We start from the raw sequence: 25273 nt of genomic DNA, 5'->3' as shown, positions 1-25273 counted from the left end.
AATAAAATCCTCCCTTGCTGCATCGGTTTTCCCACATTGGGTTTTTCCAAGGACTATTGTCCAAAATATCTGTGTCAATGTTTAGATGATTGTGCATATGTTTGTTTCTATCTTACGGTGTGATATCTGCAGCAGTATTTATTTTAATGTTTATTGAAGTAATTTCACAAATAACTTATTATGGAATAAGTAGGAAAAAATAAATCAGTTGTTGTAGTGATAGAATTTTCACTTGGTATCAGAGCAAGTAATCAGAGAAAGAAAGGGAAAATCAGTTATGGATCGAGACCACAATACAGAGGCATCCATGTCAGGGGGCTCACATAGATTTTTAGAAGATTGCACAAGAGAAAGAGATTTCGATTTCTCTATGTTGGCTTCCAGGATGGAAGAAGAAGTGGCGTGTATGGCTAGTGATGCATCATCAGAGGTATGGTATATAGACAATGGAGCTTTGTGGCATATGATGGGAATCAGGGAGTGTTTTGCAGGATATCAAGAAGAGAAGATGAATTTTTAAATCACCATGGGGAACAAGGCAAAGTGTACTCCAATAGGGAAGGGTACCATAGTTTTTCAAACAGAATTGGGAGAATGGTTCTGTGCTACAAATGTACTGCATGTACCAGGATTGGGGATGAACTTACTTTCTGTGTCACAACTACAAGCCAAGGGCTATGACGTCTACTTCATCAAGAAGGTATACGTCAAACACCCGAGCTGGAAAAAGAAAGTGCAGAGCAGGATCAAAAGTAATCGGCTGTATAGCTTGCAACTAGAATCACCAATGGCACTAATAGGCAATCATGGAAACAAGGACTTGAACGAAATATGGCACAGAAGAATGGGTCACTTGCACCATGGAACTCTAAGAATTCTCATGAGCATTGTAACAGGAGTTATAGATTTGAGTACAGAACGAGATGATGTATGCAGGGGATGTGTTCTAGGAAAGTATGCCAAGGCAGCATTTCTTAGGAGCAAACACAGGGCCAAGAGTGTACAAGGATTGATACACTGATATATGTGGACCTATGTCCATAAAAGCTCTCAGTGGTGCCGAGTATTTCCTTACCTTCATTGATGACCACTCAAAGAAAACTTGGATTTATTTTCTGAAAACCAAGGATGAGGTTTTCTGTTGATTCAAGGAGTTCAAGGCTATAGTGGAGAATCTGACTGGGAAGAAAATAAAAGTTTTGCACTTAGATAATGGTGGAGAATATGTCGATAAGGACTTCACTGAATTTTGCACTAAGGAGGGCATCCGAAGAGAGTGGACAGCTCCATATAATCTGGAGAAGAATGGGGTAGCAGAAATAAAGAATAAGACTATTGTAGAAGCAGCTAGGGCCATGATGTATGATCAGGATATGCCAAAATTCCTGTGGACAGAAGCATGCAACACAACAGTCTATTTTCAGAACAAGACTCCTCATCGGACAGCGGGCAAGATTACTCCAGAGAAAGTCTTCACAAGGAAGACACCTGAAGTTAGTCATTTCAGGATATTTGGGAGTCTAGCATATTGTCGCATACCCAAAGAAAAGAGGAAAAAGCTAGATCAAACTGCAAAAAAGGGATATTTGGTAGGATATAGCGAGAACGCTAAGGCATACAGAATCTATCTTCCAGGGAGCAGGAAGGTAGTAGTACAATGAGATGTAAAGTTCATGGCAGACAGGGCTTTCAGAAGATCTCGCGAGATGCCTTCCGAGGAGCAATGGAAAGAGGAGCCATTGATTAAGCCTCTTCAACCAACATACGTAAAGAATTATTCCTCAGGACAAGAAGATTCTCAGGATGAGGAGGAGAAGCGAACAGAAGCACCTGCTGGCAGAGGAAGAACTAGCAAGAAACTTCGTTAGATTTTGCGAGATGCAGAGGACTTCATTGGTGCGCCAAGAAACAATAAGAGGGAGCGAAAACAGCCAGAGAGATATCAGGCATTAGTACCTCAGGATGGAGAGCCTGTCAGTTTCAAGGAGGCAGCTCAACATCAGGTTTGGCTAGATGTGATGGTAGAGGAATACAACTCCATAATGGTAAATGATGTCTGGGAGGTGGTGCCAAGACCTCAAGACAGATCAGTGGTAGGTTCAAGATAGATCTACAAGATCAAATACACTGCAGACGACAGTGTTGAGAAATACAAGGCCAAGTTTGTGGCTAAGGGCTATGCTGAAAAGGAAGGGATTGACTATGAGGAGACCTTCGCCCTAGTAGCCAGATATACATCTACTAGGACCGTGATATCTCTTGCAACCCAGATGGGATGGGAGATCCATCAGATGGATGTCAAAACGACATTTCTGAACGGGGTAATAGAAGAGGAGATATACATTGAATAACCAAAGGACTTTCAAACTCATGAGAAGAAGTCTCATGTATGCAAATTGAAGAAATCCATGTATGGATTGAAACAGGCACCAAGAGCATGGTATGGTCGAATAGATGGCTACTTGCAGAAAATGGGGTTTGTCAAGAGTGACGCGGATCTGAATCTCTACTATCTAGTTGTAGAGAACGAGCCGCTAATCTTAGTATTGTATGTGGATGATCTCTTTTTGATAGGATCATCCAAACTCATTGGGGACTGCAAGAAGAATCTAGCCACAGAATTCGATATGAAGGATTTGGGATGAATGCACTACTTCGTAGGGTTGGAAATTTGGCAGTAAATGGAGAAATCTTCCTTAGGCAAGGGAGGTATGCTACAGAAATCCTGAAAAGATTCGGGATGGAGGACTGTAGACCTATGGCTACGCCAATGATCACCAACTGGAAGAAGATTGATGCATCAAAAGACAAGGATGTCGGTCCCACCCTATACAGGCAGCTCATAGAGTCCTTGATGTATTTGGTCAATACCAGGCCAGACACTTGCTACTCTGTCAACACCCTTGGTCAGTTCATGGTGGAACCGAAGAGGGTGCACTGGGCAGCAGCAAAACATGTTCTTAGGTATTTACAAGGAACAGTCAATTATGGACTCTTGTACACAAAGACTAAGGATATCAAATTGAGTGGATTTACTAATGCAGATTGGGCAGGAAGTTCAGTGGATCGGAAAAGTACCTCTAGGTACTGTTTCAACATTGGATTAGGAATGACCTCCCAGTGTAGTAGGAAACAGAAGTCCGTGGCTCTGAGCTCATTTGAGGCTGAATATATAGCGGCAAGCACAGCTTCATGTGAGGCCATATGGCTTATAAAATTGCTTGTGAACCTATTCAGAAGGAATATGGAGGCGACCAGGATCATGTGTGATAATCGGAGTTGCATCAAACTCTCTGAGAATCCAGTGTTTCATGATAGGTCACAACATATTGATATCTAATGTCCCTCCAACAAGGAACTGTACAGTTGAGCTACAATCTTATAGGAGAACAGGTGGCGGACATCCTCACCAAGGCCCTTGGAAGGTCAAAATTTGACTACTCCAGGGAAAAGATGGGGATGGTAAAGAACCCGTTTCAGTAGCAGAAATGGGAGCGATAACTGCAAGGATGCAGAGGGAGTTGCAATGCGGATGCAGTGTTGGGAGAAAGGACTAGCAGCAGCACATATGCAAAGCGAGTTGTCGTACAGATGCAGCAGTGGGAGTAGCAGAGCTATGGGCAGCAGTACAAGATGCAGCAATGCAAAGGATGCTTGGTAGGGAGGCTTAGCATTAGCACGGGGACTAATGCCGGATGATCAGAGTGATACTCAGTGAGGAGTATTACTAGAGCACAGTCCTCACTAAGAGGGAGTGTTGATTTGGGGTAGCATCAGATGTGCTCTAACCACGAAAATTGGTGGAGAGGCTAAGGCACATGAGATCTCCAATACCCAGAAAGGTTTTGGTTAGATTCTAAACAGCTTGGGAGATATTGAAATAATTAATATTTTTAAAAGAGTTCCTAAGTCTAAACTTAGGGAAAATAAAATATTGAAGTGTACTAATATAAATTGTGTTAGAATGGTCCAAAATTCATGGATCAAGCCAGATCTAATCTTAGTTGTTGATTAGGGACTTAATCTCAGCTATTGATTTGTCAATGAGAAAAGTATAAGAGGAGGCTTGAGAGTTACTTGGAGGACACACTGAGGGAGACCAGTCAGTTCAATTTTTGGAGTGGGGCTAGCTAAGAAATTGAACCAGTGGTCTGGTGAGCAGTCAGGAGGTAGTAAGTACGGAGCAGAGAGGCGGGATCAGCCACTAGAGATCAGCGTTGAGGCCGGAGAGGCAGATGCAAGGCTTTTCAGGCAGACGCAGAGACAACAGAAGGCTGTGCAGTCACTTATTGGGCCTGCATGAGTGACGCAAAGAGGCTCAGGGCCGATGCAGTCAAGCCGGGGCTAATGCAGAGGGTTTGAGAGCCATGCAGAGGTCAGTCGGGCTGACGCTGGGATTGGGAAAAGCGCTAGAGAATTATTTCTCTCTGTGGGTAAGCCAGTTTGGCACCCTGTTGTACAGAAGAACTGTTGAATAATAAAATTCTCCCTTGATGCACCAGTTTTCTCACATTGGCTTTTTCAGGGGACTATTGTCCAAAATATCTGTATCAATGTGTTAATGCTTGTGCATGTGTTGTTGTATTACGGTGTGATATCTGCAACATTATTTATTTTAATGTTTATTGAAGTAATTTCATAAATAACTTATTGTGGAATAAGTAGGAAAAATAAATCAATTGTTGTAGTGATAGATTTTTCACGAAAGTTTGTTGTTGGAAGTCATTCAAGAAGGAAAAAGTTGACTTGGTCTTAGAGGGCCTTAGTCAAGGGTTATAAGTCTTGGAATTTGTCAATTGAACTTCTATAAGAAGAGAAGAATTTTGATGGATTTTCCTCTCAGCGGTAGAGGTTTTGGCCCTAGTTGATCGTCTACATCTTGCGTCCTATTGTCTCACTATTCTTTATGATTTGGTAGTTGTTTGATGATAAGGAACACTAATAATAACAAAGGAAAGAAGAAGTTAATCAAGTAAAGTAAAAATGCATCACAAGCAGTTATCAAAGTAAGAGAAATCACCTAATCTAATTGCCCTAGATGTTGGAATTTCTGAGTTTAACTTGTTAGAAATTCTTCCTGTACTATCTAGTTTATTTCTTCCTACTTGTTTAATTACTTAACAAGTTATTTACCATGTAAATACTGAAAATAAACACAAGTACAGTATCAACATATACAGATCATCAACTGAAAGAAAACAAGCACACAAGTGACACCGTTATTTTTGGAACAATGTCCCCGAAAAAACCCAATGCGGGAAAACTAGTGCAGCTATTCAGAGGGTTTTATTGTTATGCAGTTTTCAGAATACAACCAAGGTGCCAGAAATGGCTCACCCAATAGAGAATGCCCTCGGCAGTCGTACCTCTCCTCGGAGACAGATATTCCGGCTGATCAATCACCGGATGAACGGTCCCATAGCAACAATTGCAGCTTCCACTGCTTTGCGTCACTCTGATAGGGACTACGTCACCCTTCCCGGCTCACTAGCACCCATTCTGCCCCACAAAAATCTTCCCAACGCTGCCCCTTGGCCCTGCATCAGCTCTGCTAACCTCTGCGCAATTACTGAAGCCTCTACGTCAGCCCTCAGACCCTCTGCATCACCCACGCTGGCATTTCCTCGCTCTGCGCAGCTCCCAGCCGCCTCTGCATAGCACCCAGCTGCCTCTGTGTCAACCTCTCCAGGCTCTACGTTGTCTCTCTGGTACTAACTCTGTCTCTCTGCTATGTATTTACTGCCCCTCGCTACTGATCAGTGATTCGATTCTCTTAGCAAAACCTGCTCTAGAAAATCGAATGACTGATCACTCTGGTGTGTCGTCCAACTGACCCTCAAGCCTCCTCTTATACTTATCTCATTGGTCCATCAGTGGCCGAGATTAAATCTCTAATCAACGGCTAAGATTAGATTTGTCTTGATCCATAACTTTTCGAACCTTCTAGCCTAGTTTTATATTAAAACCTATTCATATTTTATTTTTCCTAAGTTTAGACTTAGGAACTCCATTAAAAATATTAATTAATTTAATATCTCCCAAACTGGTTAGAATTTGCCCAAACCATTTCTGGGTCTCGGAGATCTCATGTGATTTAGCCTCTCCACCAATTTTCATGGCTCGAGCACATCCAATGCTACCCCAAATCAACACTCCCTCTTAGCAAGGAATGTGCTCTAGTAATACTCCACACTGAGCATCACCCTAATTATCTAGCATTGGTCCCTACATTGATGCTAGGCCTCCCTGCCCAACATCCTCTACACTGTTGCATCCTATGCTGCTGCTCATGACCCTGCCACTGCCAGTGCTACATCTATACAGAAGCTCCCTCTGCATCCGTGCTGCTACTGGTCCATCCTCCCAACACTGCATCCCCTCTCATCATGCTACATCGTGCTACTACACTGCAACTTAGTTACTGATCCACCTAACTTCTAACATCCCTGTCAGGCTAGAAACACTCCTGACGCTGAAGCTCTTTCTGTCGCTAACAAGTGCTCCCTCTAATGACCTCTGCGCTGCTACAACAAGTCCCTACATCTCGCACTGTTGCACACCTCTCTGTGCCATATCGCACTGGTGCAACACTCCCGTGCCTCTCGCACTGTTGCAGCTTGCTAGCCTCGCGCTACCCCAAGACTCCTGCACTATAGCACTCTCTGCCACTCCATCCGCATCTGTCTCTATCGATATCCACCAGTTTTGCTACTCCTCTTCGAGTCTCCTGTAGCAAGGTATAATCCAAAAGGTTGGGTACCTCAAGGATCCTACCCCTCATCACCTATAGTCCTCTTGACTACAACTCGATGTCTCCCCACTTCTTCTCAAGTGGTACATGAGCACTCATGGCACAATCGTCATCCTCCTCAACATCTTTCTTCGCCCTCGCTGGCATTGCTTGGTTTCAGAAGCCTCTCCCTTACTCTTCTTCCTAGGACACTGGTTTGCAAAATGACCTAGTTCCCCACAATGGAAGCACTTGACCTTGGAGAGGTCCTTCTTTCTCTTCTCCTGCTTTCCCGCAGATGCTAGAGTTGCATCCTCTTCTTCCTCCTTCATTCTGACCCCTTTGTCACTATTCCATGCCTTGGTCACCCGTTTGATCTCTTCTTGACGAAGAGCCGCCCACAGTTCCTCCCAATCCGGAAGGCTCGTGCTGCCCAGTATGCTCTAGACAAATACCTCCCAATCCTCTAAAAGTACGTTCAATGCAGTCCTCACCATCAATTCCTGATCCGGCGTGGCCCCTATGGAAGTTAGTTAGTCACGGTTCAATCGGCCAAGGAAGACATCTATCTGCTCTCCCTTCTGCATTTGGTATGACCGCAGCTGATTTTCAAGTAACATCTTCCTCTGCACGGAAGTATGTTGGTACAATTTCTTCAGTGCCTCCCACATCTCATTTTCTGTGTCCTTCTCAGTAACATGTGGCACCACATGATCCTTGACCCCATCAAAGATGATGCACTTCACCCTAGCCATTGCCTCCTCGTACTTCTCATTTTCAACTGGGTCAGCTAGGATCGCTATTGTTTTCAAGGTGAAGTCCTTAATGCGATATATGTTTAGAATGGACAAGATCCTGGCCTTCCAAACCACGAAGTTGGATGCTCCGTCCAACCTATCCTAATCTCTCAGTCCGTTCACGGCCATTATGCTGCTCTTCTTTCGACTCCTCCAAGTTTGTCTACTTCCCTCTTGGAAGTCCTCTATTTGACTCCTACTGAGTCTCTCAACTTCCCGTCTGGAAGTTCTCGGTTCAACTCCCTCTGAGTCTCGATTTCCCTTCTAGAAATCCCTCTGCCAACGTCAAGTTGCCCCACTCTGATCATTTGTGCAACTGCACTACTGATCTAGATTCCTTGGCTAGAAATTCGCCTCGGCAGCAAATCCCTCCTCCTTGGTCTTGCCCTGTTAGGTATTGTTCTGACCACAATACCCCACCAGCTTCGCTCCGCAAATTACCCGCAGCCTCCTATACCCCAGCAATTGAAGGATTGAGCCACTTGGCTTTGCGCAATCTCGACAAAGGCAAATTAGCTCCCCTAGCCAACTGCGTCAACCCTCCTAGGCTCTGCGTGAGCTTGATTCTGCCTCTCTTAGCCTCTGCACTACCTTTATCTGGCCCAGAATGATGACGCAGTCACTCCTTCCTCTGTCGCCTTCTGCACGGATCAGCCCTGTCACTCGGGATAGCTGAATTTGCTTCTATTGCTCTGCTAGCTGATGCCTTCAGTTATCCTGTGATCTGCAACAACGCTCTGATACCATGTTGGAATTTCTAAGTTTAACTCATTCGAAATTCTTCTTGTACTATCTAGTTTATTTATTCCTACTTGTTTAATTACTTAACAAGTTATTTACCATGTAAATACTGAAAATAAACACAAATATATTATCAACATCTACAGATCATCAACTGAAAGAAAACAAGCACACAAGTGACGCCGTTATTTTTGGACCTGTTAATCGCTACATGTCAACTACCCATAGCAGTACACCCCCTTTTTAAGCAAAAGGGATAGCGCTTGAGCGACGTGTCCATGCCATTTGACTGTCATCATCAGCCCAATTATATTGTTTTGTAAACCAAGTTTGCATGTGTAAATTGTAAATAATCTTAGCAGATCTGAGTCATGTATGTAAACTTCCTAGGCAAACTTAATTTTCTAGTGATAATCTACGTTCCGGAAGGTTTTTTGTCTCACCGATCCATGATCGGCAGAGTTTTCCTTCAGCCTAACCCCAAAGCTGAAATGAATTTTGTCATTGGAATCTTAGGGGAGTCCTAGTGTGCTTCGGTCTATGTAAAAGTAATTTGGAAATAATTCTAAGTATTTGGTTAAGTTATTACAAATTGCTTGATCTGCTAGATTATAGTTGTGTCGCAAAACTGGGTGGTCTATGAGGGTCTATGTCACATGGGTTTTCCCCCTTAAGATGTAAAATTGTAAAAGTCATGATGTAAAGTGTCTTGATGGTTAGAAAATGTTTTAATCCCCTCATAAGTCTTAAGTCCTAAGTCCTAGGTCCTAGGTGATTTTTCGAAAGGCTAAGTTCGAGGATCCAAAAATAAAAATTAAAAAAATTAAAAAATAGATAAAAATAATAATAATATTAAAAAATTAAAAAAATAAAATAAAAATAATAAATAAATAATAAATAATAAATAAACAAAAATTTAAAAAAATAAAATAAAATAATAATAAGTCAAAGTTTTGAGTAAATAAATGCAGAATTTCAACTTTTAAATATATTAAAATGCATTTAAAAATTCAACGGATGAGATTAAAAGAGATTTTGATCCTCATCGACAATCGAGATCATTTTGACATGGATCACTCAAACTAGCTGTTGGGAATTTTTTCCTTTAAATAGAGTGTTAGGGGTCATTTGAGATGAGATTGGATCTGAGAGTCTGGTGCTAAAGAAAGCTCTCTTGTAGTCATTTTTTTTGTGCAATAAAAAAAGACTTTGGGGTTGAAATCTTGCTGGTGTTACTCTTCTGAAAGTGTTGTAAGATGATTTATTTTTCTACATAATTTTATTTTCAGCGATTGATAATAGCTTGATGAAGATTGATTTAGGCAAATGTATCTTGTTTGATCTTTGGGGTTTGAATGATAGTTTAGATTCTAAAATATAATGGCAGGTATCTCCATTTGATCTGGATTTCACTATTGTTTTCTCCCTCTATGTTAATGGTTGATTTTAAGCTGTGCAGGAAATCTTAGTTTTGATTTTACCGGGCGTTAGGGGAAGTTCTCGGCTGAACCAACCAACTCCTAGATTGCATTTTCTGAAAGAACCCAGCCAGTTTTGATCCCGGGCTTATCATTTGAATTTTTTTTTATGAATGCATGAAGGGTTTTTTCTGAAGCACCTCACATTAAGTTTAAAATTCTGAAAATATTTCTGTGGCATAACAATAAATCTGGCTACCTAGAGCCTTCAGTTTGTAAATACTGTAATTATTTAGCTGTTCTTAAGGTTTTTAGGGTTTCATTTATTTTTTGGCATTTTCAGGTTCTGGTTGTTTGTTTACAGGTTGCAGGTTGCAGATCTGAAGTCGAAATCTGATTCTGAAAGCCAGATCTAGGCCCTGGAGGGTAAGATCTGGCCTCAGAACCATTTCTTGCAGAGGCATTACTCCTGCAGTCCAAGTTTTTTTTTTGGATTTGGGAACTGTTATTCGAAGGTTTTCATTGAGAAATCTGAAGCAGAGCAGTTTAAATTTTTTGAGATTTCTGGAAAATATTTTTCTGGTAAAATTTGTTTGGATTGATTGGCTGCCTGGTAGGGTTTCATGCTGCATCAAAATTTCGAAAAAAATTTCAGGACCCTCAGGCCTCTATCATTGCTGCTGGTGCCTTCAAAATCTTTCCGCAGCTCCCTTGGCTCCTGCGCAGTCTTCATTTCATTGATTCTTCTCAGATCTCCATTGCTGCTTCAGCTATTCTCTCCACGCAGCAAGCTTCAGGTTTCGATCCTCTATGCACATCATCCCTGCGTCCTCATCAAAAATTTCCATCGAGCTGCACGTACTATCTCCCTGCAAGCGAAATTGCCTGAAATTTTCCAGCACCACACTATTATTTCAAGCCACAAGCCAAAGCATTCCCACGCCGTCCCTCTGACCTGCGTTCTCCACACTGCTCGTTGTCCATTCCATTCCAGCTCGTGTGTTCTTCCTTCTCACACTGCTCCCATTCCACGCAGCCATCCTTGCGTAGCTGCTCTTCATATCCCGCAGCCTTCCCTTTCAAGCAGTTGTTGCTTCCAATGTTGTTAAAAGCGCGATCGGGATTTAATCGGCGCCGGGAAAAAAGCGGAAAAAATCGTTAAAATCGGGAAAAAATCGGAAAAAATCGGGAAAAAATCGTTTGGCACAAAAATATTCATTTTTTTTCATTTTTTTTTTCAATTTTTTTAATATCTAAACCATCTACAACATAAAATAAATACATTGACACATAAATATGATAAAAAAACTAATATATAAGATGTTTAATATCATTTCTAGCGCTAAAATCACACATAACATTGAATCATGTCCTGAATAGTAAGTCCTGAGTCCCAACTCAGCCTCAAAATATCAACAAAAAATATGATAATGTATCTCATCATGTCATAATGTCATATACAATAAAATGAAAGTCTAAGACTCTAATCCTATTGATTTCCTCTGCCCCTCTTGCGAGAAAATGTCACTGCTTTCCCTTTCCCCCTAGATGAAGATGCTGGTGCCTGTGGTGGTGGAAATGGCAGTGGAGTCTGACGTGCTCTAGAAGCTGAAGAAGTAGCTGTAGAAGTAGCAGCTACTGTAGGTAGACAGAGACCACGTCCTCTAGTGGTAGCCCGGGTAGGCGGTGTCACCTCCTCCTCCTGCTCCTCCAACTCCTCCTCCTCCTGCTCCTGCTCCTGCTCCTGCTCCTCCTCCTCCCCCTCCTCCTCCTCCCCCTCATCCTGCACTAACCAATCCTCAGTGGGATCCATGAGAGGCCTCTCGGTCTCAACCCTCCATTCAGCAGTGGTGTCAATCTCATCCAATGAGATGGCATCCATATCAGGTGTCTTGTCTAGTTGCCTCACCCACAATCGAAGATTGTAGTAGACATAGACCATGTCATTAAGTCTACGGGACTCCAACCTGTACAAAGTTCATGAAATAATAATTAATAATTAATATTATAAAAAAAATATTGTTTAATGAATTCAAAAATTTATTTGGAAATTTGCAATATTTTAAATGTTTAAGTGTTAAGTTGTTAACCTATTGCGCTTCTTGTTGTGTATTTTTTCAAATACACTCCAATTGCGCTCACATCCCGAGGAGCTGCATGTTTGGCTAAGGATACGTATGGCAAGCTTTTGCAAAAGTGGTACTCTGCCACCATACATCTTCCACCATGCGGCTACAACAAAATTACAAATAAACATAAGAAAAAAATGGAATTTGAAGAGACAATGAAATTTGAAACAAAGTTACAAAGTACAAAGCTACAAACTAAAAAATACCTGGCATTTTGACCGTCCTATCAAAGATAGCCATATCAAAGCCAAATGTGCCACCTGACATCTTATACGTCTCAATTTGTTTAGAGATCTCCATACGTTGTTCTGGAGTTCTCACCATCTTCTGGACACAGGTTAATAATCCATCCATGATCTCAGCATCAAAATCAAACCCACATGCATAAGAAAATGTAGGGTTCAGGAAAAGCCCAGCAGCATGAATGGGACGATGGAGTGTGTTGTTCCATCGCTCATCAATGACGTTCCATAGAAGGAGTTGTCTCTGGAACCCATCATCTCCCTTGTCATCATAGTAGGACCGAATGGCTTCTTTGGCCCTGTCCATGGCTTCATACAAATAGCCCATTGCGGGCTTCTCACCATCTACCAACCGAAGAACCTTTACCAAAGGTTTAGTGACAGCGCACACCTCCTGCACTCCCGCCCAGAAGTCTTCTTGGTATGAAACAAGTCTGCAGACGGCCTCTCCTTCTGGTTTGCGGCTCATTGGCGAAGAACGCCACTCCTCTGAAACAAACATTCTCTTCAAATCCCACATAGATTTCAAGAGGGATTGAAGAGATATGAAACTCGTCGCAAACCGTGTAATGGCGGGGCGCACCAACTCTTTGTTGTTGGTGCATTTTCTCATCAAGCTAAGCACAGATGTGTGATTGTAAATAAATTTTGTGATGCTTTTTGATGAGTCAACAGTCTCTTTGACAAAGGGAATTTTCCCTATGTCCTCTAACATCAAATCAATACAATGGGCAGCACAAGGTGTCCAAAATAAAGTAGGATGCCTGTCCATAAGCATTCTACCAGCAGCAACATAATTTGCAGCGTTGTCCGTTATGACTTGGACAACATTTTCTGCACCCACCTCCAAAATAAACACATCCAGCAAATCACATAAATTTTTTGCATCTTTGATTTGATGAGTTGCATCAATAGATTTGATAAACATAGTCCCCTGGGACAACTAACCAAGAAGTTTATAAGGGTTCTCCCCTTTTGGTCAGTCCAACCATCTGACATAACAGTGCATCCTGTTTGTGCCCAGGATTCCCTAAAATCCTCCAATCTTTGGGTGCAGTCACGCTTTTCATCTTGAAGAAGCCGGCCTCTGAAATCATGAAGAGAAGGGATTTTGTACCCCGAGCCAACACTGGCAATAGCATCAACAGTAGGTTGGAAAAATGGATTATTCCTTACAATGCTGAAAGGAATATCACTCCAGAGGAGAAATTTTGTCATCAACTTGTCAGCTTGTTCTTTTTCAGTTCTTTTCATCATTGAACCAATAGTTGGTTGTGCACCAGGTGTGGTTCGAGGAACAAAAAATGATGATGCAGCTACCGGATTGACTGACGCTGCAGTAGAACCAGTGCCACTTGGCCCACTTCCTTCAGCTGACCTTTTTAGTTGCCTTTTGAGTTCTTCTTTGGCCTCTTTAGAGTGCTCTAATTCTCCCAATGCTCTCATGGCTTTTCGGATAATTTCAGCATTTGTATTAGGACAGGGCACCACATCACGTCCAGGGATTTTTGCAAGGTGGAACTTCAACCTGTACACCCCCCCGAATATCTCCTTTCCACACAACTTGCAATACAAGTTTTGTCTATCATTCGGAGTTTTAGGGTCACCATATTCCCAGAAAGGATCCAATTTCCTTGGCATGTTTGTTTTTGAATTTTGAATTTGCAAACCTATGGAAAAATAAGGATTAGGAAATAAGAATTTAGGATTACATAATACAAATTACAATTTAGCATTTACAAAATTACAAGTTAATTATTTCCAAAATCCCAATTTCCAAACCCAAGTTACCCAACCAAATGCCAATGGAAAATGCCAAAAAACAATGAAAATTCAAAAAAAATAAACAATGTTTAAAAAAAATGAGAAAATAAAAATAAAAAATTGGTTCTCATAGTCATAACAAATAACCCATCCCAAATCAATGAAAAATTTTCAAAAATTCTTTAAAAACAATGAAAAACAAAGTTTTTATAGAAGCAAAACAAAAAAAAATTAATCTACATACCTGGTTTATGGACAAATTGGTGATCTTGGTTTGGATTCCTCCTAAAAACGCTTGGATTCGCTCCCAAATCCGACGGCAACCCTTCAGCTCCTCTCCCTCACTTCTTCTCCTCCTCCTCCGCGCGGACTGCTCAATGAAATAAAAAAAAAATCGAATTTCCATATAAAACGCCCGCTGCCCCCGTGCTCTGCGATTTTTTCGCTAAAAATCGCGATTTTTTCGAAAAAATCGCGATTTTTTGAAAAACTCGCGATAAAATCGGTTTTGCGAAAAAATCGCGATTTTCCGATAAAATCGCGATTTTATCGCGATTTTAACAACACTGGTTGCTTCACGCTGCCTCATCCCATCCGCCATCAAGCAAACCTCCTTTCTGTCGAGCTCACCTGCACGCAGTAAACAAGCGGCAGATTTTTCATTTTTACATGCATATATCAGGAGGGTTAGCGTAGATATTTTTCGTTTATTTTCTTTGTTCACGTTATTTCTTCTAGATAGATTTAAGTTTAGATTTGGTTAGCTTTTCATTTTCTTTATTAAGGCTAGGTTTCTCTCATGCGTTTGATTTCATTTTTATTCATGTGTTAGGTTTGATAGTTTCATTTCTTTTTTTTATTTGAAATTATAAAAAAAAAAAAAAAATATATATATATATATATTATTAAAAGATATTTTGAGAAAGCTTTAAAAAAAAAGAGATTGAAAATTTCATATTTGATGTCTCTATGTTCCATTTCTCTATAGTTAAACGCACTTAATGTTTATTTTGAAGTTAGCTATGTGAAAGTGGTAACTGGTCAGCATTTAAATTTTATGATCATTTAAAGCATTTAATTTTTCCTGAAGTTTAATTGCTAGATCATCGTTAAGGTGTTGTATATCTTACATTGTTTGGGTTATTTAATGATAAATGATTGTTTTACATGGTTTATACTTCTGTAACATTTAATAAATAATCATTTAATCACTAACTCCATAAGGCATTGGTACATTAATTTCTAAATCAATCAAGTGCTAAATCGCCTTGTTTTGTCTCCCAACCCAACTAGTTCACATTTGGTCTTCATTCATCTCATAGGGTCTACCCCCCTTAGCCACGGGAGATGGCTTAAATGGAGAGATCAGGGATCAGGGTGATAGCCCCCGGTCTAAGTGTTGTCGTGATAATCTGTGCGACAACAGGACCAATGTCCCCGAAAAAACCCAATGCGGAAAAACCGATGCAGCTATTCAGAGGGTTTTATTATTATGCAGTTTTCATAATACAACCAGGGTGCCAGAAATGGCTCACCCAACAAAGAATGCCCTTGGCAGTATTACCTCTCCTCGGAGACAGATATTCCAGCTGATCAATCATTGAATGAACGATCCCATAGCAACAATTGAAGCTTCCACTGCTCTGCATCACTCTGATAGGGACTGCATCACCCTTCCCAGCTCAGCAGCAACCAATCTTCCGCACGAAAATCTTCCCAGCACTGCCTCTTGGCCCTGCATCAACTCTGCTAGCCTCTGCGCAGCTACTGAAGCCTTTGCATCAGCCCTCAAACCCTCTATGTCACCCATGTTGGCCTTTCCTGGCTCTGGGTAGCTCCCAGCTGCCTTTGCATCAACCTCTTCGGGCTCTCCATTGTCTCTCTAGTACCAACTCTGCCTCGCTGCTATGTATTCATTGCCCCTCGCTACTGATCACTGATTCGATTTCTCGATTTCTCTTAGCAAACCCCGCTCTAGAAAATCGAATGACTGATCACTTTGGTGTGTTCTCCAACTAAGCCTCAAGCCTCCTCTTATACTTTTCTCGTTGGTCCATCAATGGCCGAGATTAAATCTATAACCAACGGCTAATATTAGATTTGGCTTGATCCATGACTTTTGGAACCCTCTAAACTAGTTTTATATTAATACCCATTAATATTTTATTTTTCCTAAGTTTAGACTTAGGAACTCCATTAAAAATATTAATTATTTTAATATCTCCCAAACTAGTTAGAATCTTCCCAAACTATTTCTGGGTCTTGGAGATCTCATGTGCTTTAGCCTCTCCACCAATTTTCATGGCTAGAGCACATCCGATGCTACCTCAAATCAACACTAGATTTTTCAACAAAAATAGCACAGGGGATGCAACCTTGTAGTGAGAGAGAGATCCCAAGAATAAGTGCACTAGGTAGAGATAGCAAACCAAGAACAAGAGAGCACAAAAATTTATGGTGCCCATGGGTAAATCACTTTGATTAGGAATACAAATAAATCACTTGAATGTCTAATATTACAAATGAGAGTTATGTATATATACCCAACTCAAGTGTCAAGAGGTAGTGCACTTTTCCCAAGAGGAGTTACGAGCCTACATTCATGACGATGGCCTAAGCCAAGCCTTTAATATTAAAATAATGATTACAATATAAGGCCATCCATGGCCAAAAGTGAAGCTCACAGCATTTTTGATACCCCACCTCCTGCAATATGTTGATCAAGGGCCATATAGAGAAAATGGTGAATATAAATGAAAGTGGGTGTATATATATCCAACTCAACAAGGGTCAGTCATAGCTGGAAACTAGTTTGAAATGATTTCAATATAGAAGGGGTGGACCATGAACTCTATCTGAATGACAGCTTGGGGAACTCTCCTCTTTTCTTTTGATAACACAGCGAGGCATGAGGACCTGAACTCTCTTTGTCATGGCCCAATTAAACTCAAGCAGACTAGGTCCCTGTTACCCATGTATATATAGGGGGTATCCATAGGAGAAAAATTTTCACCAATGATGCAGATCTCCAACCAGCAGCCTCGCAGACGCCTCTCTCTCATTATTGGTCAGCCCATTCACTTGATCAGCACACTCGTCTGATGAAGGTGGGTCAACAACCATGGGGTAGATTAGCCATTGTTTCATATGAAGTGATTCGGGCAGGTAAGGAACATGGGTTGAAATCAGATAATGGATCATGACGTTTAGATTCTAGAACCATGCACACGCACACGCACATAGGGGGTTCTGGGCTTGTGTTTGCCTAAACTTAGTCGTAATGAGATCCCCACACAAAACATGTGAAAGCTGCTGCGGGCCACGAAGCTAGGAAAATAAATATAATCACCTATAAAAAGCTTATAATCTTTACATAACACAATGCAAAATAGAGTCTCAGTAATAGACTTTACCTTCAGTTTCACAATCGTATAATCACATAATCACATCCGAAATAGTTATCACAGATGCAAAGGTAGTTCATGCATTGATTATTAGCTCAAGGATAAATAGATGCTTCAAATCTCTATAAAAGTTTGCATATGGGCAGGTAGTGGCAAAACCAGAGTAATGAGAAACTGTTCTTATCCATGTAGTATGAAACTTATCGTTTATAGCTGCAACAAAAATCAGAATATGAAATGGAAGTGCTGAAAACTACAAATTCAATTCATTGTTTTGCTCACACAATGAGCTAATTTTATCCCGAAGAACATTAAAATTCAAAGAGATTTCCTGTTGTAGGAGTTTCTCACAATGAAAGAATAAACAATAAAGCTTTGTTGCAACCAAAAGTTCAAATAAAGCTGGTATCAAATAAAGGAAGAGTGTCCATAACAAAAATTTACAAGACAAATAATAGTAAATATTAAAAAAAATGAATCACTTTACCTGAAAGAAGTTGATGGGCGAAAGCCGAATGATTTTTATCATTTGCCATAGCTACCACAAAAGCCAAAGGTTTGTCTGGAAACGCCATCCTAATTGTGCTTGCTAAGGCTTTGGCAGATGCCTCTGTGTGTGCTGATACAAAGAACATAATACATTATGAACAAAACCAATATATCACTGTCACCAGTGACATAAAGCAACGTTTCTATGAGAAATACCTCCGTCAAGAATAATCGTTGCTCCATCTACACCAAGCATCTTAGCTTGTGCAGGTGTCAGAAACTGACATCTTCCAAGTAGATATGTACCCTCCAGTCCAGCACGAATTGAGTCATCTGATATTCTCCAACCTGGAAATGCAAGTGAGACAAGTTTTTACTCAGAATGGAACTTTAACAAGAAAACTGGTATTACATTTCAAGCAATTTCACATCACTATTATACTAAACTGTAAGATGGCCTGATAAAAATATGCCATACAGATTCAAAGACAATGCTATTAGGATGTTAATGCAATATGTTGTACTCCAAGACATCCACTTTAAAATGCAAGGTCAAAACCTCTATATTCATATGGTGGGCTACCAGCTATATCTTAGCTTATGCTTGGACACTGAGATTTGGGAGAGCTGTTTTCTCCTTCCTACTCCCTTTTCTGCATGATTCTGTTTCTCAGCTTGGGTGTAGCTTCAACAAACTATCCTGATCATACTGTATAGTTTGAGGCTTGAGCAGAGTCTAGTCATATTAAATATAGCTTCCCTTTTTCTTTTATTCTGATTGTGGCAACATTTTGTGATCAATACTGCCATATTTTTCTGCAGCGACACATTGTTTGTTATTACCCGGTGTAGACAAGCTTCTCCCATAACCCTTTGGTCTCTTTCATTATCTCATTTCAGCTTTTAACTAATATGTATTCAGTCTTGTGTTATAAACAAGTTTATAATTTGAATATTCCAACTGCAAAATTATATATATATACACACACACAAAAGAATAATTGAATCATTGACTGATAGACTGATGACTTACAATAAAAGGTGAGTCCTGAGTAATAAACACAGTTCAAGGGGATATGTTCACCAAGAGACTTGCCTTTAATTAAGCAAGAAATTGTATTATTATTATTATATTTACAATTTATTGATGCATATGTATATAACCTTGTCATCTTTCTCAAAACATTTTGTCCTTGAAGTTGTCTTCAAAACGCTTTGTCCTCGAGGCAGTGATAAGGTTATTGTTTTGGATAGGATGCATTTCTACTATTCAAATTTCATGTAGCTTAAAAAACCCTTAACATAGCGCCCTTCTTTACAAATATATCTCGATCCATAATTTTCAAATGCCGGCCTCTCAACATAATCACAATCTAAAACATCTGATAGAGCAACCTTATTTCTGCATGTTGGTGGGCATCTGCAATTATGGTCACACTCATACACCACTACCTTAGGTTCAATGAGTGTCCCATTTCCTTTGCAACATAATTGTCCTTCGTTGCTTCTAACACAAGAACAAGTCTTAGCATCAGTACACAGTTTATTAATAGCTACCTGTGGCAGTGGAACTTCATACATTGAATGATCATTGATCACAAAAGTTTCCATTTTACTAGTCCTATAGTAAGGAGTATCTTTTGGTATAGCATTAAAACTGTGGCCTAATATGATCATATTCTTAAAATTGGCAAGTGCCCAAGTTACAAATAGTTGTATAATTTGCAATCAGTAGGAATGAAAAATGTTGAAGTAAATGTCAGATTATAATGGTCAATTAGATATTAGACATAGGCATTAAGAAAGTGTAATGTCCCAAATATAAATTTAGCAGAAAATTGTTTCAAAAATTTTAACCACCAACTCCATAAACAATTTGCACAAAATGAACCACAAATTTCATGGCAAAACAAGAAATATAATCTGCAACTGAAGAGTAGATAAGACAAAACATGTAGAAGAACTCAGCCTTCTTTTATAGATGTAAATATGTTGGTACAAAGATCAGGAATATGGCTGAGGTGATGCCCTCAAAATATCAACAATAATGTTGCAGCGGGCCTCCAAAACACTGATCTCCTAAAATCCCCTATGAATTCTGAATGAATTCACCAAGGGAAGAGATATGTTCTCACCCACTCTCACTGACTCACCTGAGGGTTTTCATCCTTGGGCTACAACTGAAGCAGAGAACTCAATTCTCTAACTCTCAACAAAGACAAATGCTCAATTCCAAGATGTCCCAAATGATCTCCTCCTCCTTTTAAAAACTCCACAGATAGATCTCCAAGGCTCTAGAAGCATCTTATTTTATTATTTTATTATTATCCAAGAAGCTCCTCCTTGACTGTCTGAAGTGACTTTTTAATTTATTTAAGTCGCTTTTGGCCCTTTCCTCTAAATTAATATTTTCCCTTTTTAATTAGAAGACTAATTAAAGTCATTTTTAAGTTGGGAAAATGGTAAATCGCCCACCATACTCTCTCTGGCCACTGAAAAGAACTTCTCAGCATCCCATCCTATAGATATTCTCATTCTAGTTCCACAAACTATTACACAAAGGTGTTCCACCAAATATTTCTGTTGGAATGCCACCTGAGCGTAATTAATTAACTTATGCCCAATAATAACCTCGTTTTATGGGAATTATCAGAAAGCCACGGAACTATAAACAAGTCATGCGAAACTACTCATGATGATGAATATGCCAAGCGAATGTCGTCAGATCCCATGAAAACTCCTCAAAACACCATTGGGACCCCTGATGACATAATCCTGCTCCTGTGACCTGGTCATCTTGTGCCCCAGCAATCCATCCTGGTTGTACTATAGAGGAAAATAAAAATGGGCACGTTACGAAAAGTCATTTTGACTCTAAGTTATTTTATGCTTTATTGCACTTTATTGTGTTTCTTGATCCATCCCACATTCATATAGTGGATTGACTCAACTAGTTTGTAACCCTTTATAAGAAAGCTTTTGTTTCCTCATTATGAATACAATCTCGGTTTCCTTTATGTGTTTGTGTTGGCATAATATAGTATCAAAGACCAACATTCTCGAAGACATTTCAACAGTCTCGGGCTTTTGAAAGACAAGGTCTCCACTCTTATCACTGTTGAAATTTCTAAGTATTACCCATTAGAAATTTTATCTGTATTCTCTGGTTTATTTCGCCTACTTGTTTAATTACTAACAAGTTATTTAACCATATAAACACTGAAATAAACACAATACAATCTCAAACATCTACAAATCAACAACTGAAAGAAATAGACAAACACACAAGGGACACCGTTATTTTTGGACAATCATCCTCGGGAAAATCCAACTTGGGAAAACCGGTGCAACAGTTCTAATGGTTTTATTATTAAGCATTTGTTCTTGACTACAATGGGTGCCAAACTGGCTCACCCGACAGGATAACAATCTAGTAGTAATACCTCTCTTCAGAAGCAGATATTCTGAAAGTCTGCCCCACGAAACCCTCTCTGGCCCAATCTGAGGTTCTGCTTCAGCCCTCCTGGCCTCTACGTCAGCCTGAAACCCTCTGCGTCAGCCCTCCTGGCCTCTACGTCGGCCTAAAACCCTCTGCGTCAGCCCTATGAGGCTCTGCGCAGCCTCTCTATGTGAAAAATCTATCACTGCAGCAACTGATTTATTTTTCCTATTTATTCCACAATAAGTTATTTAAGAAATTACTTCAATAAACATTAAAATAAATACTGCTGCGAATATCACACCATAATACAGAAACAAACATATGCACAAGCATTAACACATTGACACGGATATTTTGGACAACAGTGCCCAGAAAAACCCAACGTGGGAAAACCGATGCAGCAAGGGAGGATTTTATTATTCAGCAATTCTTCTATACAACATGGTACCAAACTGGCTTACCCACGAAGAGAAATAATTCTACAACACTTCTCCCAATCCCAGCATTAGCCTGGCTGACCTCTACGTGGCTCTCAAATCTCCTGCGTCAACCCTGGGCCTCTCTGCGTCACTCAAGCAGGCCTAGCAAGTGACTGCGTAGTCTTCTGTTGCCTCTGCGCCTGCCTGAAAAGCCCTGCATCTGCCTCTCCTACCTCAGTGCTAATCTCCAGTGGCTGATCCCGCCTCTCTGCTTCGTACTTGCTGCCTCCTGACTGCTCACTAGACCACTGGTTCAATTTCTCAGCTAACCACGCTCCAGAAATTGAACTGACTGGTCTCCCTCAATGTGTTCTCCAAGTGACCTTCAAGCCTCCTCTTATACGTTTCTCGTTGACAAATCAACGACCAAGATTAAGTCCCTAATCAACGACTAAGATTAGATATGGCTTGATCCATGAATTCTGGACTATTCTAACACAGTTTTATATTAATACACATTAATATTTTATTTTCCATAAGTTTAGACTTAGGGACTCCATTAAAAATATTAATTATTTTAATATCTCCCAAACTGTTTAGAATCTGCCCAAACCCTTTCTGGGTATTGGAGATCTCATGTGCCTTAGCCTTTCCACCAATTTTCGTGGCTAGAGCACATCCAATGCTACCCCAAATCAACACTCTAGCCCTCTGCGTCACTTGTGCAGCCTCTGCGTGGCTCCCTCTAGCTCTACGTCTGCCTCTCTGCCTCTGCTGTAGTATACCTAGGGGGGATAATATGGGGTACAAAGGGAGTTATCCAAGGGAATAATGTAATAATGGGATGGGCCATAGTAATAAATAAGGTGGTTAACTCGTATCATAAGGGACCACAAGTAGTTAGCAATAATAAGAACATGGTATTAGATAGATGGTATTGAGGGAACCATGGTAATGACCCATGGTATTGTATGTATGAGACCTATATAGAGGCTAGAGACTCCCCATTGAAAGATGTCAAGGATTATTGTATGAACAGGCGTATGGCTTGTGGAGTGTTCTCATTCCTTAAGGAGTCAATGTATGGTGTTGCCCTACCTTAAGGGTTTGATATTAATAAAGAAGCATTTCTATCTATTTTTATCTTCTTATTTCAAGGTATATTTGTATTATCATATATTTATGGATTAGATCTATAACAAGTGGTATCAAAGCATTTTCTTGGGCAAAACGAAGTATTTTTCTTTTTTTTGCAAAAATTTTCTGGGGTGGCGTATCTCTGCCTCTTTGGTCTTATGTCACTATCTCTGCCTCATACTCATTACCCCTTGCTACAACTCTGATCACTGATTCGATTTCTCTTAACAAGCCCCGCTCTAGAAAATCAAATGATTGATCACTCTGGTGTGTTCTCCAACTGACCCTCAAGCCTCTTATACTTTTCCTGTTGGTCCTTCAACAACCGAGATTACATCTCTAATCAATGGCTAAAATTAGACTTGGCTTGATCCATGTCATTTAGAACCTTCTAACCCAATCTTATATTAATACCCATTAATATTTTATTTTTTCTAAGTTTAGACTTAGGAGCTCCATTAAAAATATTAATTATTTTAATATCTCCTTAACTGGGTAGAATCTGCCCAGACCATTTCCAGGTCTTGGAGATCTCATGTGCTTTAGCCTCTCCACCAATTTTCATGGCTAGAGCACATCCGATGCTACTCCAAATCAACACTCCCTCTTAACGAGGATTGTTGTCTAGTAATACTCCACATTGAGCATCACTCTGATTATACTGCACCGGTACCTATGCTAATGCTAGGCATCCCCGCCCAACATCCTCTGCACTACTGCAACCTGTATTGCTACCCATGGCTCTGCCACTGCCATTGCTACATCCGTACGTCAACTCCCTCTGCATCCATGTTGCTGTTGGTCCTTTCTCCCAACACTGCATCTGCACTGCAGTTCTCTCTCATCATGTTGCATCGTGCTACTGCTACTGCACTGCAACTCAGTTACTAAGAAGTAAGTAACTGATCCACCCAACTACTGACATCCTTGTCAAGCTAGAAACATTCCCAATGTCGAAGCTGTCTCTGTCGCTATCATATGCTCCCTCTACTACCTCTGCGCCACTGCAACAACTTTGTGCCTCTCGCACCGTTGCAAACCTCTCTGTGCCATCCTGCACTGCTGCAACCTCCTCTGTGCCTCTCGCACTGCTGCAAGCCTCTCTGGGTTGCCTGGGACTACTACACTTCTAGCACTCTCTGTTGCTTCATCCGCATTTGTTTCTACCAACATCCGCTATCCTGCTACTCTCACTTCGGGCTCCCATAGCCAGGGATGATCCAAGAGTTTGGGTACCTCAAGGATCCTGCCCCTCATCGCCTATAGTCTTACTGACTACAGCTTGATGTCTCCCCACCTCTTCTCTAGAGGTACATGAGCACTCATGGCACAATTGTCATCCTCCTCTACCTCCTTGTCAGCCTTCGTTGGCGCTGCCTTGGAGTCAAACGCCTCTCCCTTATTCTTCTTCCTCGGACACTGGTTCGCATAATGACCCAGTTCCCCATAGTTGAAGCACTTTATCCTGGAGAGGTTCGTTTTCTTCTTCTTTTCCTGCTTCCCCGCAGATGCCAGAGTTGCATCCTCTTCCTCTTCTTTCTCGACTCGGGCTCCTTTGCTGCTACTTCATGTCTTAGCCAATTGTCTAATCTCTTCTTGGCGAAGAGCTGCCCACAATTCTTTCCAATCTGGAAGATTCACCCTGCCCAGAATGCTTTGGACAAATGTTTCCAACTCCTCGGAGACTGTGTTTAGGGCAATCCTCACCATCAATACCTGATTTGACGTGATCTCTATGGAAGTCAGTTGGTCCCGGATCTCCTTCAACCTGTCGAGGAAGTGATCTATCTGCTCCCCCTTCTGCATCCGTTATGACCACAGTTGATTCTCCAGTAGCATCTTCCTCTGCACGGAAGTTCCTTGATATAATGTCTTCAACGCATCCCACATTTCCTTTGCTGTCTCCTTCTTGGCAATATGCTGGACCACATGATCCTTGACCCCATCAAGGATTATACATTTCGCCTTGGCTATCGCATCCTCATACTTTTCATTATCAGTTGGGTCGACTAGGATAGCCAAGTTTCTCAAGGCGAAGGCGTTGATACGATGTCTATCTAGAACAGACAGGATCATGGCCTTCAAGATGACAAAGTTGGAAGCCCGTCTAGCCTGTCTTAATCCCTCAGTCCATTCATGGCCATCTCTCTGCTCTTCCTTTAGACTCCTCTAAGTCTCTACTTCCCTCCTGGACGTTCTCTCTTCGACTCCCTCTAAGTCTCTACTTCCCTCCTGGAAGTTCTCTGCTAGACTCCCTCTGAGTCTCGATTTCCCTCTTGGAAATCCGCCTGCCAACTGTCGAGTCGCACCTCTCCGATCTCTTATGCTCCTGCAACACTGATATGGATTTCTTGGCTAGAAATCCGCCTAGGTAGCGACTCCCTCTACTTTGGTTTTGTTCTATTAGGCATTGTTTTGCCTCAACAGCAACAGCACCCCACCAACTTCACTCTCCGCAATCTGCCCACAGCTTCTTATGCCCCAGCAACTGAAGAACTGAGCCTCTGGGTTGCGCGCAATCCCGGGAAGGTTGATTTGCTCCCTTCGCCAACTGCGTCAAC

At 40.9% G+C, this 25273-nt stretch overlaps 2 protein-coding genes across 4 annotated transcripts in view; both read right to left on the bottom strand.

Moving 5' to 3' along the window:
- Positions 1–25273, bottom strand: part of GLA1 (Folylpolyglutamate synthetase family protein) — a 488793-nt gene that overhangs the window by 114081 nt on the left and 349439 nt on the right. For all 3 annotated transcript variants that reach the window (XM_089436895.1, XM_089436893.1, XM_089436892.1), the window contains exons 8-9: positions 17931–18062; positions 17713–17844 (exon numbers count right to left, since the gene is read on the bottom strand). In XM_089436895.1, the coding sequence (XP_089293021.1) occupies positions 17713–17844; positions 17931–18062 (264 nt within the window). The remainder of the gene's footprint in view (positions 1–17712; positions 17845–17930; positions 18063–25273) is intronic.
- Positions 10987–12082, bottom strand: LOC149161123 (uncharacterized). The gene is made up of 3 exons (XM_089437606.1): positions 12022–12082; positions 11777–11918; positions 10987–11653 (listed from the first exon to the last, which is right to left on the bottom strand). Exons 1-3 carry the CDS (start codon positions 12080–12082, stop codon positions 11176–11178), a joined length of 681 nt encoding a protein of 226 aa, XP_089293732.1. The 3' UTR covers positions 10987–11175.

Source organism: Pinus tabuliformis, chromosome 5_2 (assembly GCF_031772625.1).
Source record: "Pinus tabuliformis cultivar Carrire ecotype Pingquan chromosome 5_2, CPIR1, whole genome shotgun sequence".
NCBI lineage: Eukaryota > Viridiplantae > Streptophyta > Pinopsida > Pinales > Pinaceae > Pinus > Pinus tabuliformis.
Note: the sequence above shows the minus strand (reverse complement) of the source record. Positions and strands in the feature narration are given on the sequence as shown.

Bases quoted from the DNA above. Each gene is read 5' to 3' on its own strand.
- LOC149161123 (XM_089437606.1), bottom strand. From the start codon at position 12,082: ATGTCAGGTGGCACATTTGGCTTTGATATGGCTATCTTTGATAGGACG. The intron at 11,919-12,021 runs GTATTTTTTAGT...ATTTTGTTGTAG, and splicing joins TAGGACGGTCAAAATGCCAG to CCGCATGGTGGAAGATGTAT. The intron at 11,654-11,776 runs GTTAACAACTTA...AACTTTGTACAG, and splicing joins CACAACAAGAAGCGCAATAG to GTTGGAGTCCCGTAGACTTA.